The sequence below is a fragment of the Rissa tridactyla genome, chromosome 5, assembly GCF_028500815.1.
Source record: "Rissa tridactyla isolate bRisTri1 chromosome 5, bRisTri1.patW.cur.20221130, whole genome shotgun sequence".
Classification (NCBI taxonomy): Eukaryota; Metazoa; Chordata; class Aves; order Charadriiformes; family Laridae; genus Rissa; species Rissa tridactyla.
The window spans coordinates 71,516,349-71,536,302 of NC_071470.1; the positions used below are offsets into that span (position 1 = coordinate 71,516,349).

Consider the following 19,954-nt stretch of genomic DNA (forward strand, 5'->3'; position numbering starts at 1 on the left):
AGCTCGCATGGGCAGGGTGAAAGCTGGGAGATGGCAGAAAGGTGAGGAAGACCTGCACGTGGATTCCAGTCTCTCATCCTGACCAACCCTTTGCTCCTGCTTCCTAGTCCACGCAGCAATCACAACACTGTGGTCTTTGGTACAGGCCCTTCCATGGCCAAGGTCCATCTCAGCCTGGACCTATGGATTCTGTTCAGAATATCTGAAAGTCCCTGATTAAAGAGCTATTAATCTATCTTTCCTTTTCAACTCGCACAACTTAAAGACGATCTTTAAGAAAATAGGGCCTCAAACATCTATTTGCTTCATAATTGGGCTATCAAAAGCCCACATCTCGTTGCCCAGACCATTCACTCTTTGTGTATTTGGGCTTCAGTCATATTTTTGGATAGGCAATTTATCTAAAATAATCTGAAATATCCTTGACTGCTGTTTCAGGTGAAAACAGTGTGTCCTGCATTGAATCAAATTTTGTATTCAAAGTCTGAAATATCTGACAGGTATCGTGCCCTGCCAAGAATGATGGTACAGCTGAAAGCCTGGAGGCTTCACCATAGACAGTGGATTTGTCATTTCTTTTGCTTGCTTTTTACTTTTGAGGCTTTATTGGAAACATGCTCAAAACCCAGGAAATTCTGAGGTTACTTGCTATGCAAGGCCTCCAAAAGGAGCCCTGTCACCGAAATATTAAAATTAAATAGGTTCAGAAAAGAAAGAAAAAAATATCAAATTAGTTTTGCAGAACTGTTTCATAGTGTGCTGCCTACCACGGTCCAACCTCCCTTAAGCAATGGCCAGCTCTAAAGATGAAAAATAGAATCGTGTGACAGATACTGCAATGAACTTGGGTAAATCAGTTTTGTCTCTCTACTGTCTCGTGGAATACAGTTAACATTGAACGACAGAAAATATTCACATATTGGTGAATGAAAAAATAAGAATATCGATGATAGCAAAAAATGATGATTTGAAAATGGCAGCAACATTATAAATACGATTTTAGTATGCTGTGAATTGCAAGCACTTCATACAAAGGGGATAATATATGGATTTTCCTCATTCTGTGCTATGCACGTCACTAAGATCAATGGAACTCACATACATATACCAAGGAAACTATAATATATAGAATTATTTATGGAATAGCCGCTTCCCATACACATCAATTGCAGCATCATAATGGCTAGAGTTATGCTCAGAAGACAAAATCATATATTATATATTGTAAGTGATAAAGCTTGAATTCCTATTGTCATTTCACCACATTTTTCATAAGCAACAGGAAAACTAATGGAAGGTTTTTTGCATAGCTTTTTTTTTTTTTTTAAAGAAGCAATAAACATCATATGCTTTATCACAAGACACTGATTCCACTTACAAACTAAGTCATTAAATAACAGCTACCAGCAGTATTTTCCAAAACAGTGCTGTGCAATGTACATTGAAGCAAAAAACTGAAACATCTGAAATTGCCTCTGGTTTGCCCAAAATCCTAGGGACATCAGAGAAGCCAAAAAGCAGCAGCACACAGAAGTCCAGCATCTCCAAACTTCTGGTGGCAAGAAAGCACAAACCCATAAGCACATGCTTCCCTTTTAGAACAGTCACCAAAGCTGCGTCAGCACCGGCAGCAAAAGAAGAAGCTTTACAACTACACAGGCACCTTTATAATTTTCATATCTCAAAATTACGGCATTTCCAATAAAGGCTGCTTTTGAATCGCCATTTACTTTTACAACTCACTTTGTTTCACAGTACTCTCCATCTCCTACTGTTAACTCTTGAAAGAAGCCTTTCAAAGATCAATCCAGTCTGTTAGGATTCTGGATGTTAAAATTGAATTTTTCTTGTCTACTTGTTCTCTTGAAAGGCTTAAAAGTGATTTGTGGCAATCAGCATACAGGGATTTGAATGACAGAGTTTAAGTAAATGATCTAGAAAAGATTCATCAGGGGAAAATTGCTAAAATTATAAATTAAACAGCATAGTTTTTCTCTGTCTGCTCTTAAAACAAAATAGGTTCTTTTAGATGTGAAAATCATTCTAAAAGCTTCTGCAAGTAGTCAATGAAAAGCTTAGAAATGCACAGCATAATCTGTCAAATAACACTCTGCAATAGTAATCAAATAAAAAGAAAGGATAAAAGGGCAAGCATCACAACAACTACCAAACAAGTCTGTTGACCTCATTCACACAAACCTCAAAAACGTAGCTGCCAAACTTCCCTCAAGTAAAATACAGGAGATTTAGTTGAAACACCATTATATCTCTTCCTGCGGAAATTATGGCTTTTTTCCCCCCCTCTCTCTTTTGCCTGGCTGTTCTTTCCTTCCCAGATTACTCTCTCAAATTGCCTTTTTTCTGCAATTCACCTTTCTCCACCTGCCTCTGAGAAGAGAGCCCAGCTGGAGGGTCCGTGCCACGCTACCCAGTCAGCGGTGGAGCCGGGGGGAAGCCTGCCTCGCTTCCGGCTCTGCTCCACAAACACCTCCAGCAACAGACGGGCAGTGGGGAACGGGAAACAGTCCCCAATGAATGTCTGTAGCACCAAAGAGACCAAAAAAAGTGCCCAAAGGCAGCTCTTAAAATTGTCTGACCAACTCTCAATGGGAGTCCCATAGAGTTAAGTACTATGTCTCCGCACTTGACATTTTTATTCTTCTGTTTTGCATTTTTGGGCTTTAATTCACCAGCTCGTGAGGAAAAAAAAGTTGGCGGCTCTTTTTAACCTTCAGTTGCGTGAACAGTATTATACAGACAGAAACTAGCATAGGTAAAAGATCTATTTATTTATTAACGTGACGGTACAGGTTATTTTGTATGCTACCACCACTACTTGCGAGTCCCTTGCGTTAAGTCCTAGACAATCCTACCACCCAACTCAAAATTATTACCTTCCATCCAACACAGCATCTACTTCAGTTCAAGGCTGTTTTGAATTCATTTACAGGATATTAGCAGGATAAAGCTTTTCTCTGTTTAAAACTATAGCAAAAACATAGCATTAACATTGTTGTGATGGGGTTTCAACGTCCTAAACCCATCTGCTCATTTATTTTTTAAGTTTTCTCCAGATTTTCTGGGCTTTCCACCATTCTTTTGTGACTCCAATTTATTGTTACCTGCAAATATAACTACTGTGCTAATCACCTCAGGTTTCAGATCAGTTATATGATATAAAAGCTTACACTTTAGTCTACAAAAACCTATTACAGTTTTGTATTAACAAGTAAGTTTGTATAAATATCAGGTCTTGCTTTTTTAAAATGAGGTTTATATCTGTGAAACTTTTCCAATCTACTAGTCAATGCTATTCTAACATAATAATGATTTTATAGAACCAGTTTTCCTGTGTCTGGTAATTTACTGTAGCTTACACACTTGTGTATTTACTGGAGACAAAAAAAAAAACCAAACATATTTGAAATGCCAACACAAATGAAATTTAACATGGAAAACTCAGAAATTTTTCAATAATGATAAAACAGGTAGTTATGAAAGACTGCAGACAAGTCATTCACTCACTGAAATACTGCAGAGACTGTGGGATTTATGCAAGTTAATGACACATACAAGATTATACATCTCGGTTTAATACAACACACTACACTAATACCTTGCAAACCAACTCCGCATCTGAGCCATCTCGCTCCTCGGCTCAATTACTCTTTGGAAACATTACGTTTTTTCTTTAGACTATCTATTGTAGCCAAAATACAGAGGGACCCTACATGTGTAAACGTATGGTATTAATCTAGACATTAAACCACTAATCTGACAATACTAAATATTAAGATCAAGAATTATCAATTACAGACTTTAAACATGATTGTTTTTCTTTGCAAATCCAACATACAAGCAATTTTTGTTTCATATAAGTGCAAGATATGATTCATTTACTTCTTTACAGGCTGACCAGAATATTTTCTATTAGTTTAGCAATGACCTTTGTTATATATTAATTTGAATGTTGTGGATACATTTTTTTTTAAACTCTTATAGAAAATATAATGCAGTACTCATTAAAGCCAATGACGAAATTTTCCTCAGGGAATATAGCATCTGGATTCATTTTATGATCAAAACTTGTTTGCTCAATTATTTTTTTTTAATTCATCAAAGATTCAGATAATCAGAAATCTTTACATCTTTTAATTACACATTCCTAATAACATCAGCCTCAATTTCTGCATAGTTGTAATTTAGAATGAAACATTTATTTATTTAAACACAGTAAAGATTTTATCAGATATTAGTGGTAACCACCATCAGTCCAAGCCTACTTGGGTGTTTCTTCTATTTTTAATAACATGAGCTAATAAGAATAGCCTTCTGTAACAAATGCTTATTCTGCTTTCAGAATATTTGTCTAAATTTTATACAAATGATTTAATGAGTATGTAAACATTTTAAAAATTATTCTTAAAACAGAAAATAACACACTTTTTTTATACGGTCATAGAATGTTGTTAAAATTTTAAGCTTTATGAAAAGCCTAAGAAATTGTTAAAATAACTCCTGTTGGTCAAATTCTGCAGTCAGTGAAGTGACGCTTAGGAGGTTTCACATATCTATCTCAGAAACTGTTAATTAGTGATAAAGATGCAGTTGCAAAGACGTTGCATGCACAAGTGACTCACCAGCTGGCATGCTGCTGGTCAGTCCTCTGCTAAATCGGGACTGGGGTCTACTGCGCATTTGCAACCGGCTTTAGGCCGTTCTGAGCCGTAGTTCCTGGCTTAGCTCAAAACGCGAGGGACATGCAATAACCTCCACATACCTTCTCATACAATCCAGCGCCCGAATAAAGAAGTCTTTGTGAAGCTGATGCTCATCCCTCAAGATGGAGCACTGCTCCAGCGTCACCGACATGGATGTCCGGTCTTTGGCACTTTTGCAACAGGTGAAACGGACTCCGTTCAGCTTGCGGCAAATCTGAAACACAGGCGGACGTCAAAGCGTTGCCCTTTTCACACCTTCTGTTCTCCACACACTAGGCAGACCGTGAAACTCCCACAATTTTGCAATCACAGGCAATGGATGCAGCAGACTACAATACTTCTCAAGAAGAAAATAGCTTTTAAAAGGTAGTAACTCTAACTTGAATCACACGGCTGCTGATGTGTGTCTTTGCGGTTAAATCAGTTATTACTGCTGCCTTGGGGATTTTCATATTCCAAGGATTATGCCCATGCTGGCCTAACACAGTGCCACAAAAGGTGAAAATGTGCTGAAAACAACAGGGAATTTATCTTTTGTTTAAAAATTTGCAGCAATAATACTCTGCAAAAATGGCACCAAAAGATTATAGCTGCTGATCTATAGCCTAGTTCTGATTTGTCCAAAGCACTCATTTTAAAAGCAGATCTTCGGGGCTTTCATTAGCCAGACAAGCCTACAAATAACCTGCCCACTGAGGAAAAAGGAGCCCTTATTGATTTTAAGAGAGCGCCGCACACAATCACGTACTGCAGTCTCCATCAGGTGTCTCTCCCGCCCACTCCAACACCACCCCCCAGCCAAGTGAAGCAAGAAACCGACAGTGGATGCAACAAAAAAAACACAGCAACAAACCAAACCTATTCTTAGTCCTAAACATTTTAAGCAAGTCACTAAAATGTCTACATGTACTACAGCTTACCAAACCATTGCATTGAATTTCCTGAACTTGAAATAAAAAGGTATTTGTGTTAGTCTAGACTATAAAAGGGAAAGTTTCTTCATTTTTTCCTCACTTGAGGAATTTTTTCTTCATTTTTTTTCCTCACTTTGTGACAACCACCCAATTTTCAACGGGTAAGCTGTTCAATCTGTGACTCAGAACAATTAAAGCTTAACAGAAATGACTGCCATGGAGTGTCTACTTTCACTGTACATTTTGACAGAATTATAGGGGAAACATGACATATTTTTAAGGATAATTTCTCACCTTAAGAATCCATCTGTGGTTGTACCAGCCCATTATTTTATACTTTGGTTTCAAACAGTATTTTAATACAGAAAGAAAAATCTGAAGGAGAGCTGGTGTGCCCAAATGTGGGCTTTACCTTTCCCCTGATATAATCTGTCCTGAGAAAAGGTGGCACTTTGTTTTGCTTGCTCCTATGCCTGGACAATCATAGCTATAACTATCAAAAAAGGAAACAGTTACGAGAATAGGGCAAGGCAATAAATCAGAGCAGTTAGGCCCCATCCTAAGGAACTTCTCAGCTTGGCCATCAAGTTTTCACTTGAGATCTTGCAAGATGAAATTGGAACGTGATCTTCATAATCTCACTTCAGAAAATAAGCTCTTTTTTATCTGTTAATTGCATTCTCAGAACTTCTATTAAAATTGATGGCCCAGACAGCACTTAAAGTCTTTAAGGTCTTTGCAATATCCTGGTAAGGACGATCTCAAAAGTTGAATCCAGGGAATTAACAAATTGAATCTAACTTTGAGCCCAAAGAAGTACAGGCTAGTAAAGGAGAAGCCGTGAGTGTTTCTTCCCTCCCATAATTCAAGATTTTAAAACTTAAATCTGTTTAAAAATTTGGAAAGTTGCATTGGGATTTAAATAAAATGCTATGAGACATTTTTTTAAAGAAAGTATCAAGCAGGTCTTAAAACGCTGTGAAAGAAGTTAACTGCTTAATTGAAGAGATTAATTCTCTTTACACTAGTCTCTTTTGAAGTCCATGAGTCATTGTGACTATTCAAAGTGAACGAGTCATAAGAAACAAACCAGGTAATTTATTCTGGATGTGTGATGGCCTCTGATGCAGGGAATGGAGACTAAATCCCAAATCTGGACTGACAGCGTACATATAGAGTGCTGGCTAGTGAGAGTCAGTTTGGAACCGAGAAGAATTCTAGGCACAACAACCGAATGACCATAACCACAAACTTATTTTGCATTGAAGTTCGGTACAAACGTCTCAATCATTTTAAAGTGGATTAAATAGAAAACAATCAGTCAACTTAAATAAACAATTAAAAAAATCCTTAGATTCTGATTTAAGGAGAAATGTAGGTTAACCCGATAGGCTGGCACAGATAAATCCTCAGAATGACTCAGTTCAAAGTAGCAGCAGTTAAACAAAGTAAATAATTAAAATGGGCCAACACAATGATCTGGTGCTCTAGAAATCTAATAAGGGACGATACCAAATGTATCATCATATCAGAACGCATAGTTTACAATTAGTGTCCAGCCTGAATTTTATCCTCGATTTTGCTCACATCTTCCACAAATATATTTAAGATATAGGAGGAAGAAAATAGACTTAACATTTATTAGAGCTTTAGAAGAAAGTCTCCCTTAACGAACACAGATTTAAATGATTAGGATTGTGATTAAGTTTAAAGTGGGGATGATAAAAGGATATAAAACCGTGAAGACTAAACCAAGGATAAATCAATACTCTGATTATTTCTCCTGATATAAGACAGAAGATGCAGGCTGAAGCTTAGGAAATAAAAATACGTAACATTGAAATCTCTGTCCCATTATATTTAGAATAAGAAATGTTTGTGATACCAATTTGCAAAAGTTGACTTTTAAAACGCAGATGTTTTCTCACAGTCCCATTACAACGGGAATTACATGCAGGTGCAGATATATACAAGCATATCCATGTATAATCTCATACATCTACTGCAATAACAAAGTGATATCCATGCAGCAGGGAATCATGCCTTTCCAATAAACAAATGTAACATAGCATTAGCAGTGTGTAGATCAATGGCTCCAGAAATACTAATTTCAGAAGGTTACAGTAAGGTAACATAAAGAGAAACAGAATACAGCAAAAGAAAAATCTGAAACAGTTTCTACGCCCAAAGAATAATACCCTTTACCCATGAAACGATTTTCAGGGAATCCTGAATAGATGGTAGAATACAACTTTCTATACCCAAAGATTAAGTAAATTCTGCCATATTCTTTGTAGCTCATTTTACACTATCCTGTACTGATTTATCTTCTACTTCTTTAAAAAGCAATGTTTCATAGTAATTGCAGAACTGGTACTGCAAGAAAAGCTTATATTTTCACTCACAACAGATTTATACTGCAACAGCATGTGATAATATTTATTAACCACAAGGCAAAATGTTATTAGCAATATAAAAAAATTACACCGGTGTTATTAATACAAAAACATAGTTAATATTGTCTTGTTCCTGGTGTTAATGAAAAGTCATGGAAAATTTTATAAATATTTTGTATGAGACATTCATTTGCCTTGAAGGGTATATGCATTTGAAAGTTCCCCAAAACACAAGGTCTTGCTTCAATTTCAGTACTTACCAAAGACTCAAGTCTTTGCTCGTATAAATGGGCAGAGACGCCAAGGGTACTTTTCTAAATCTAAGACAATTACCTGGTTGAATTTCACATTCCTGAAAAGCTTGAGCTCTTTATAAATATCTGGAGGATGTTTTGTTGTTTTTGGGGGTTTTTTTAATATGCATGTGCAAAACCAACAGAATTGGGCAACAAAACGGAATTATGTGAATAAAGCAAAGTCAGTACGATTCGTTGTTTGATAAACATTTTTCTTTGTTCTCCCTGTGCCCAAACATCTGCTCTTTGCGTATCTAGCTTATTTTGTGTTGCTATCGGTTCCCTTGCAGTGGCTGTCATGGTGACACTGGCTAAAAACACCCATAAAATTTGACTGACTAGAAGTTGTACTGATACAATTAAATACTTATTCATAAAACATAAGTACCCTAATTAAAGAAATTCAAAAGTTGAGTGCAGCAATATTAAACAAAAGCCAGAGCAAGTAATCATGTTCTGCATCATTCCTCAAGGGTTACGGACACTAAACAACAAAAGGAAGATATTTTGAATAATCAAATTTTATATTATCAAAGAATGTGTATGATTTTAAAAAAAAAAAAAGTTAGTAGCTGAATACCGTCTTCCCTCTTTCATACGAGGTGGTGTATTTACAGCTATGTGTGATTGTCCAAGGAATTCCTCTGCCTAAAAACAGGCTCAGTTAGCTAAAGGAAAAATACGCTCCAAACAAAAAGCAAGCCTCTGTTACCCTGTTACACAACTTGCTGAGATAAATAAAAAATCCTGCATCTGTGACAGAAAAACACCAAGCAGCAGCACAGGGCACAGACTGCCTGGCTAGAAGCTCTGCAGAAAAGGGCCTGGAGAATGTAGGGGACAAAGCGACCAAAACCATCTCTTGCATTGAATTCTAGCCAGTTCTACCAGTTAAAGTGAGAAAAAGAAAATATCTGTAATTTAAGTGTAGGAAGAAGAGATATATTCATGAGTGGGATGACAGGCCATCAGAACGGAAACGTTAGAGAGCCATTTCAGCATATCTATCTACTTTAATCATTGAGTTTTCCAATCATATCCTTAGAATCCATTACACTCAGACTATCAGCAGGCATGTGAAAATTAGTTCATCATGTGAATGTATTTGAAAGAAGAGAGCTTACCGTCGCAGCCAGCCACATGATTTCTACATTCTTTCTCTTTTTGGCCTGGATATTTTGATGGAGATTTTCTAGCAATCCCTTTAAATCATTTTGTTCTTGAAAATGTGGTAGACCTGGGAAAATAGGATGATAAGGTTGCTCATTTTGGTAAGGTTGATGGTAGTTATGCTGAATAAAGAATGCCCATATTAAACAACAAGTCTATTATTTACAGCCTTATTTTGGAACACAGGATGGAAAGTACATGCTAAATATTTAGGGAATAAGCAAATCTTATTTCTTTCTAAGTATTGGGTAATTATTGTCTTCCCTAAGATCTTCACCATGGAAAATTAAACTGTCTTCAACTTTTATCTTATAAATGGATGCTGAAAACATTCAAATCTCTGCTATAGTTCTGTTCATTGACTATTATAGACATTCAATGGAAATGAGCAGAGAAATAACTGAGTGTATTAAAACCTGCTTTGATGAGATGATTTTTTTTATTTCAATAAAAAATATTTTGCTTTCTTTTTTCAAAATAGAACACCTCATTTTTGTTTTCAAATGATGTTTTTGTTCCTAAAATAACATAACAGGAGGGTTAAACATCACTAAATACACCCCCCAAAAAACCCCAAAACCAAACCACCTAACAAAGGCTATTTCTCCGTCTGAAATTAAGTGGGACTTTAATTTTGAAATAATAATTTCAGGTTTACTTAAAATCCAAAATTTTACCTACTTTCCCTGGGTATGACAGCTGAGCTGAAATTTTATTAATCATAGATGTCTAGAGGGAATTCAAGAATAGACAATTTAATTTTCTCTTCTGCTTTATGTGATTATTTTTTTTTTTATAGGAGGGTTTTGTTCTAATGTTACCTTTATCTTCATTTTTGAAAACAAGTAGAAAGAACCAAAACCTGTTTTTTCAAATTATTTCTTCTTATGGTAGTGAAGCAAAAAGAAATTTAATAATAGTTATCACCAAATAAAGGCTCAGAACCAGTTGAAACCAAATTAAACCAAACTGCTAAAGTGATACATTTTTCAACAAGAAAAAAAATAGGACGTTCCATCCAGTGGGGAAAAAAAATCCCACCCAACCCAAGTCCCAAACCCTAAGATTTATATTCAATTCAAAGAGTAAAAATGAGGCAACTACTAATGCAGGTCAAAATCCATTCTCCTAAGCTGATCACAGCTGGAATGATCCCTCTTATCAACAGGCTTTTACCTTTTATCTCTAATGAATTCTGCAGTTTCCCTTATCCATCATTCATAGTAAGAAGTGATTTAAATATACTCAAAAAGAACTATTCTAAAAGTATCTAAGTTGCCTTACCTTCATAAAGGTACTACCAAAAAGAAAAAAAAATGCAGAAAAAGTACATTCAAACTAGTTTTGTAATGATCTTAATTAGGATTGTTTTACCTGTGTATTACAATTCCTGATCATAACAATTAGATGATGCAGAGCATATCTGCTCCGCCTGGACGCGTTCCTGTGTAACCTGCTCTGGGTGACCCTGCTCTGGCAGGGGGTTGGACTAGATGATCTCCAGAGCTCCCTTCCAACCCTATGATTCTATTCTATGATTCTATATAAAAATAAATCACAACCTGCTAAGACTATTATACTGCATCTGCCTCTAAAACACATAGCATACAACGAGTACTCTAAAAGGATGCTTCCAGATTATGAGAACGTATCACTAGGTAAATGTTCCTTCAGTTCACAGCAGAAAACGCATCATCTCAGAGAGATGACCTCACCGTAGGTAAAACAAGACCCTCCTAATTTATAATATTGCCAAATGAGCTGCATCTTGACTGGATGGGATCGATTGCTTAAATTCCTTGTGTCACAAAGTAATATTAAGCTGTCAAATCATTCTTGCAGATTATAAGGGGGAGAAGCCTGGAAGTTCAAAACAGACTCATAGACTTCATGTTGAAAATGCAGGTACTGCTACATGCGTTATGATGCTATGGAAGAAAATTTTTATTTGCTTGCAGGATTCCTAAACCTGGCATGCATCCCTCGTCTCACATGGGGCAATACTTTGCAACACCGATTTGCTGCGGGTGTTAGGTATCAAACCAGCAACACCAAATATCACTCACGACATAGGTTTCTCTGATTTTATGCTTTCAGCTGCTTAAATTGAGTTCTAAGCCATTCTCTTCAATTAGTACTAAATACTACTAAACAACAATCATACATTTTTGTACCCTTACTATCATTAGCTATTCTATAAAAGCAACACTATTTTGATGCCTAAACCAGAACTACATTTGGTTGGCATTTTTGGTAGGAATCTTTCTGGAAGCACATTGTTATTTATTGTTTTCAGAATTTCCCATTAGAGAATTAAAGAGATTCAGAAACAGGAGAGTGACAGAGTGCATATTTATCTAAAAGATGACAGGAAGTCATTGTTTGGCATATGTAGTTACACGCAGCTGAAGACTTTTAACAATTGGGGAATAGAGCGAAAGCTAGGATATTACTGGCAATGGGAATTACAGAGATGAGAGAAAAACTAATAGCAAAGGTGGCAATACCTTTATGAGAGTGGAAAATAGAATTTTTTAAAATGCAATATATAAATGAAACTGCAGGTAAGTCAGGCTGCCTAAGGATGGTGGATGCAATAGCCTGGCCTTGCAAGTCCTCAAATTCTGTCTGGCTTTACGAGCACTATTTGTAACTACCAGCTTTGTGAACCGGGTTCTGCATTTATTTTATAGCACAGATCTGGCACTACAGGAAACTGCCTGGAAAGGTGTGACAAAACCATCAAGGAGCCATCAATATTGAATGGCTCTCACTTGGCTACAATACCAGGGCTGCTGGCAGCTGGAATGGAGGTTTTCTTCCTAAGAACTTGAGCACAGAGGTGGGGGAGCAGAGGAGGAACTGAAGTTCTCCCCCAGCTGAACAACTTGGAAAGCTTCACTTTTTTCCAGGGACCTGATTTAAAAGGCACGTTCCTCAAAGCCCAAAGAGTGACTCTGTATAATGGCAGGGAGCTACTGGGAAGGGACATGGAACAAGGGGCTGCTTTGTGTTCCGTAAAAATTTGGACAAAGAACAGACTCAGATCTTAGAGGTAGAGAAAAAGCAAGAAGGTAATAATAACCAGAAGAGACATGATGAATTAGACAAGCACAGTTCTCAAAAGCCTGCATAGTCTGGAAGAAGGCCAGGAAGCCTGTGTGGCTCACTAATAATCCTTCTGCAGGAAGACAGTACAAGGGTTAGTTGCTGTTAATGAAAAGCAGCCAATACTATCTGCATGCAAATTTTTGCTTTTATATAATCAGATCCGTTTAGGAGGTAGCAGATCTACCTTAGACCTAACCCCAGATGAGGTTAGTTTTTCAGGATGCTTTCTTGGCAGGATTCCCCTAAATTAATTACTAACTTCTTGTATTAATTTCTCTGTAGAAATCCTAGAAATACTACAGATGTGGGTGGATGGGTGGATGGGCATACTGCCCACCATTTAGTAACAGAGCTTTCACTTCTGTCAAAATTATTAGCAAATGAAAATCATCCTGATATAAAAGATAAGCATGTACACATATACAACGACACATTACATATAACTACAAGTACACACATGTAATGGATAATTTGCAAAAGTAATCAACCCAAGGTGTTCGGTAAGAGAACAGAAGCTTTGCAGCAGTATTCACTGTGAGGAGTTACACACGTGTCCTGTAGGATGATAGATCTTTAGATTCAAAAGATTCACACACAGCCCTCACCCAAGAGGAAGGAGCAGAGACCTAAATCCAAGCTATTTAAAATCAGGCTGTAAAATCTGCAACATTTGGGAATACAGTTTTGGCATTAAGACTGCTTTATCAGGATTAGATTGATACAAATAGTCTTTTCAGTGTTTGCTTTCAACAAAGTAACAGAACAGTAATGTTTATGACACCAAATTTCTATAAAATTGGAACATAGGGCCTATTCTAATAGAATCATGTTATTAATATCAGTGACGTTATGATGTGGCTCGCTGCTTGCATTTCCATCTGCAGATTTCTCAGTGGTTTGCCATACCTTAATACATATTCAAAATAAGAATAGAGGGAATGACTGAAACTGATGAAAATTCCCACCGAGTATTTCTGTACAAATATAGTAGGTACAGACTGTCCTCTACTTGAAATATTAAAAAGCATATTATATTAATAATTTAAAAGAGCTGTTTAGTTCATCATTACTCTGTTTCACTCTCCCTGTAGTTTCTGCTATGGCCTTGGGCCTGCAATGGCTACTGACTTCAGCAGGGCTCTGTACAGGCACAAAGTGTTTAACTTTATGAAAAAAGTTATGGGATTGAGGCCTAAATCTAAGAGCTGCACCCTAGTATTGTGCTAATATTACTATCTTAGAATCTTTTGCTTATCAGACTTTTTCAAAGCCATTTGGCTATTGCATTACTTTGTACTCACAATCAGGAGGCATTTTTTCTGTAAACAGCTTGTAATATTCTTTTAGAAGTTCTAAGTTTTCCTGGTTAATGTTCTCCTGCAACGTGGTATCTCCAAACCTGTAAAAAAAACCATAGTAAAATGATGAAAAAAAACCAACAAAAAAACCCCACAAAAAAACCCCAAACCAAAACAGAGCTACATTATTCTTCAGAATGATTTCTTTGCATAACGAAATAACTTTTTTTTTCCTAGTGTTGAAAGTACTAGGTTTTTTCAAACGTACGGTTGCTGATCTTTCATGTGCTTTGGAACTAATATTTGGGAGCGAAGTCATCACTCATGGATAATTCTTCCGAAAACTTATGGACAAGTAGTCCATTTACAGACAAACATTCAATGAAGCACATATTCTTTGTCCCTTCACAAAGCCTGAATAAATACAAGGGCTCTTTGTGGGAACTTCAAATGGCACCACAGGCAAGTTACACCAACCCCTACCCCTTTTGCTGCTGCTGTTGCTTAGGTATATTAATTTCTACCAGAGCTGGACAATGCTGAAGCCACACAAGTTGGAAGAGATGCAAGTGTCAGGCGGAAAACCTTCTGAAGAACCAATTTCTACTCCGGTCTGAGAATATTTGCTATAAATTGATTACTTCTCTGGGCCCTTTCTGCCCTACACTGCTCCTGAGTTGTTAGTTATCTTGGTTTCTTGTGTCTGAAACTAATGAGAGAACCATTTCTCTGCTGTTGAGCAGTAATTTCACCATTAAGCTTCACAGAGCTGTGACCCTCAGGCCACCGGACTTCAGCTGTCTGCATTTAAGCTTGCTGCAGCACACAGACCTCAGCGGTTGCTTTGCAGTGCTGCAGCTGGCTCAGGAGCATGTTACGGGGGGCTTCTTGCAGCAGTCAAGTCTGCTGGGAACACATCACCCAAATCCTCATTATCTTGCACCTCACAGAAAACCCGGACAACAGCAGAATGTCGTTATGCTTATCCATGAACTGCCTATAGCTATACGGGCAAATATCTTTCTCTCTGAGATCAAAATTTCTACAACAGTCAAGTTTCACATATGCTAAAAAAAAAAAAACAAACAACCCCAAACCCACTCTCCTGGTACCTCTACTACGAGAGATATGAATGAGTGCAAAGACAGGAATGTCCTTTAGGCAGTTATGGCCAAGTTTTTGCAAGTCATCTTTAAAATAGCATTGAAATGAAGAAAAGGAAGACAGAAAAGGAAATGGAGGAGTACAAAGAGAGAGGCACGGACAGGTTAAATGAGAAATTCAGGTAGACAAAAGGGGACACAAATCAGAAGATACTAAACACACTGCTACACCATGCAGAAGGGAATAAAATACTTAAATGGACCAAAGAGGGAAAAGACTCAGCTACTTCCTCAGTAGCCGTTGCCGCGCTGCGTCACGTGAGGTGAGATATATTCTCAACTGTGCTTTACTGAAAGAAGAGATGTTTGCATCTAATAAAGTCACATTTTCTAGAAATTTATCACAGAACCTTATTTCTATTCTCATATTCATTTTCCCACAAAAAAAGCGCCTTTTACCAAAAAACATGTGCAGTGTTTCCAATCTCAAAGACAAATGCGCAGTTTTAGGAGTTAAGCAATAATTTTTAATTAAGTCTAATGTTTACACCTGTAAGTGCATGCGGACAAGCTGTTTCTGCATGGAATAATCCACCTTGCTTTGCTTGACAGGTATAGGTATTAATATATATCTATATTTATAGGTATACATATATTAATTTTTCATTCATGGCTTTCTTTGTGCACAATGTAAAATCACCACTGTGAACAATGCCATTTTTCCAGCCACTCCACCTGGAAGCCAGACATCTTTTTACACTGACTCCTCTACAAGTCCTGGTATACCCAGGCTATTTCTACATCTTGTCAAATCTTTCTTCAGGACATTTGTGACATATATTCTTTCCTGCCTATCCCGACCATGTATGCTCTCACAAACTTGCTTCTTGGTTACTGCATACTCCTTTTCTCCAATTTTGGAAAAATGTGACATTTCCTAGTCACAACTGTTATGACTGATTTTGTTGGTTTTCTATGCCATCACTTTAGCCATGTCACTCCTCTCACAGCATCACTTTTCCCTTCTTTATGGCATCAAGAACAAGCTATTTTCGTTTTCAAGAATGTTTCAAGATCTCTAGCCAACTACTCAACATTTTCACTAGTAAAATGCCAGTTTTTAGTGCCTTCTGATTCAGCCTGTCTCCCATTTCAATTTTCTACCTTAATTTTCTCACACATCACCACTCTCAACTCAGAGAAGTCTCCCATAAACATCCACAAAGTTACCCGATGGCACTCCTTAGAAGTCTTCTGTAAAAGACTCCTTTTACTCTCCCGTCTATAGAGAAGAGGACATGAAACTCCTGTTGTATTTAACTTCTTGCCTATTGTCCAAATTAATGGTTTTTCACTGTCTCCCTCTATTTCCCCAGCTATGCTTTTGCTTCTGAGTTTGTAGTGAATGCAGTCTAAAGATATGTGTTATGTCTCTTGGATGCTCTGTTAATAAAACCAGTAAAAAAAAAGAAGTAGCTGTCTCATTGTTGATGTCTACCTTACAGTTTTAGAATTGCACAAACTTGGTAATTTACACATGACCAACAGATACACTTCTCTTGGAAGAGAAAATTAATAGGTTGGTGAAACTTTGATTATTATTTTACTAATTAATTAGTTTCCGACAATCTTTTCAGAGGAGCAATATTAACACATCAGAACTTTAACATCAGCCTTCACGTTTCTACAAACATATTACTAACACAATTCCCTATTGTTAACTACCACTCCACAACCCTGGAAAAAAGCCCTAAAAAGCTGAGAAAAATGTCCAGCACCTTCAGCCCCACCTTTAATAATAATTTCAAATTTTCAAACTCACGTTTGAGAAGCCCAAAGTACTGTATATGAACAAACTTCTACACTCATGAAATAGAAATCCATTTTATATTTGTACACGAAGGAAACTTGGAAACTGTGTGGAATAAAGTCCTGCACATGGTCACATCTTCACTTGGACTTTTTCATTATTTTGCATTGCTTCATAGCTTGTGCTTATTTCCTTTAATATATTTTAAAATACGCACCGAGTCAATGTTAGATGGTACAAGAGCAAATAACAAAAAAGATTTATTTTTAATCCTGAGAGATATACTGTACTAGCACGGCATACCTGGACAGAAAGCGGAACATGATTTTTTCTTACCTCTCTGCAAGTGTTTGCTGTTCATTGATTCCAACATTAAAGAGTACTGGATACATGCGAAGTAGCTTTCCTTCTTTAATCTCTTGTGGCAGCAACTCAAACATCTTTGCTGGAAGCTGGACCTCTATAACATAATGTTCACTAGGAAAAATAAAAGTAATAAGGATGGGAATATTGATTGTTTTGCTTGAAATTATAACCTTTCTAAATTATAGAGAACATGTAGATTTATAAACCAGTTCCTCCCTTTTCCCCTTAATTGTATTGAACCATAAAATGCATCAATTCAACTTGCTTGTTTTAAGAGCATAACCAAGCTATACAGAAAAAGGCAGGTATATATAATTATACACTGTTGATACTGACTTCTTTACTGAAGTGAAAATAGGACTAGAGATGAAAACAGTAAAAAAAGTTTTCTGCTACTGAAATACCAATGAGAACACCTCCACTCTTAAAATGCATCTTGCTGAGTTACAAAAACAACTTCCTTTCAGAAGTCACAACTCGATCCTGCATCCACTCTAAATGTAATATGAGCAAAAACCTTTCACAAAAGCCCAAAGCAAAATTCCCATTTTCTTCAGCGGCTGGATTTTCTCCCTGGGGATACAAAGCATCACCAATAACAAAATTGACTCTGTGAAGATAATAATTGAAGGCTCATTACACAAACATGAATCCTATTTTAGGTGAAGTGATATGATATATAGCAGTTCTGGTTTTATGTTTGTGTTTGGTTTGACTTTATGAAAAACATGTCACTTTGGCTGCCAGTCCAAATTCTGATAATGTGGAACCCTCAAGTCGAATTTCACCTGTCTTTGAGGACTGAGGCCTCACCCCCACAACAGAAACAACAGCATGCTGTTAACTTCGTTTTTATTAGCTTTCTCTCTGGTACTAGAGCAATTATCTAAGAAAAAAAGAACAGACTAGAAGCGAATCTGTTTGACCCCAGGATTTGTCATTTTAATCATCCAAAGAGGCCCAACTGATAACGAAGACTGAAATTTTCTCTCCTGCATTTGGTACACCACCAAGAAGGAAGAGTATTATAGCAACAGGAGGATCTATAGGCTACCTACAAAAACCAGGCCTAGGAAGTCACACAGCTTTTGCATGTAAACTTAAGATGGAAAACTGTACTTATTAAAATAATCTATCATGAAGTCTCTCCAACGGATTTTAATCAGTCACATGCTTGCTAAAGAATCAAAATACGATCTGGATTACCCAAGTGTAGAATTTGGGGGAGAAAAGGTAGAAAACCTTGAGGAAAAGGGGCAGTTTCTGCAGTAGCTCTGACACCCTTGGCAAGCTGGAAGTGTTCGGATAAACAGCTTCAGCTTAGAAGAGCTGCTGGTCATGTTTGAACCTCTATCCTGCCCGTATATCTGAGAACTAAATGAAATGGATCCAGTACAGACTTGCGACTGCAATCTATTTATAATCAGCTTGGGCAACAGCATATGCCTTGGTACGGGCTGGAACTAGTGTCTAATCTTTGAGCAAATGCCAGATACTCCCTACTGAGGGGGGTTATCAGTTTTGAATGGAGGATACATCTCTCAGAGGAGGGGGGGAAAAAAAAAAAAGGAAAAAAAGAAGTAGTTCTACTCCCCATAAGTCTATTTGGTTTGTGTTTTGTTTAATTAATTCACCCATTTGAAGGAAATAGGAGAGCTTAGAGGATGACATTAAAAAACTCCGTGCAAATGATCTTTGCACAGCAGCATTCATTCTCAGCCTGCAAGTGAGCACTCCCAGCTGCTGCCAGGCGCTATCAGAACATTTTTCTGTGATGGAGTGCTTTCATGAGGTTGAGAAGAAATGTTGGTTTAGTCTAATTCAAAGAACATACACTACTGAACCAAAATGCCACCAAATCACTGCATTGCTACATTTCACACCTCCAAAATCACGACAAATCTTTCAGTGTGTGAAAGAACATTGAGAAATGCTGACCTTTAGACATGATAAATTAACATCGGTACCATTCGAGAGCTTCCCCTTGCCCATTTTTTTTTTCTTTTCCAAAACGTTTTTTGAAGTCTCAGAGATAATCCTTAGTAACTTTTAAAAATCTGTAACCAATTGCACAATGAAAACCACCCACTTCTGATCATGTAAGGAAAAGGCTATAAAACTGTGACAGAAAGCTGTCTAGGAAGTCCAGGAATGGTACCGAAGTTGGGTGGGGAAAAAAAATGAAACATGTAGTTTCTCTCTTTTATGGTTAGACTCAGTGCAGAGAGATACCAGGTGACTTTGGCATGAGATGGATAAGGCAGCTACAACATTTTCCAATGAGAAGGAAAAATCACTACATAATTTTTAACATCTAATGATCTCTCAGGAAAACAGGGTAGAGAAATCCAGCATGCTTAAGAGAGTAAATAATAAATCATCATCTCTTTCAGAATGAATTGTATACATTTAGGTATTAAATATTTAAACGTATATGATTTCAGTAAAACAGGACTGCTTACGAATATCCCTTTCTTTGACTTTATTTGCCTTGTTCTCTGGTACTTTTTATCATCACATATGAAGACAAACAGTATCATCACATATAGAAAAACACTTGCAGTCCTGTTAGAAGGCTTCTAAGGATTACCCCCAACCCAGCTGCAGGTCATGGACCCTGCAGCCTTTTGCAGTTGGCTAAAATCACACACTCTTAGTTCATTGCAATAAACACAAAACAAGTCATTTACATGCACCTTTATTTTGCAACAGAAAAAAAATGCACACATGGTCAGTCACTGTATCTCAGCTGGGAGGTGCTTTACCCAG

The 19,954-nt window shown here is 37.1% G+C and overlaps 1 protein-coding gene across 6 annotated transcripts in view; it reads right to left on the bottom strand.

Moving 5' to 3' along the window:
* INPP4B (inositol polyphosphate-4-phosphatase type II B) overlaps positions 1-19,954 on the bottom strand; it is a 497,007-nt gene that overhangs the window by 128,716 nt on the left and 348,337 nt on the right. For all 6 annotated transcript variants that reach the window (XR_008466520.1, XR_008466517.1, XR_008466521.1 and 3 more), the window contains 4 exons: positions 17,156-17,296; positions 13,910-14,007; positions 9,452-9,564; positions 4,781-4,935 (listed from right to left, as the gene is read on the bottom strand). Coding sequence is in view for 1 of the 6 variants with exons in the window: in XM_054201960.1 (XP_054057935.1) it covers positions 4,781-4,935; positions 9,452-9,564; positions 13,910-14,007; positions 17,156-17,296 (507 nt within the window). In the remaining 5 variants the exon portion in view is untranslated. The remainder of the gene's footprint in view (positions 1-4,780; positions 4,936-9,451; positions 9,565-13,909; positions 14,008-17,155; positions 17,297-19,954) is intronic.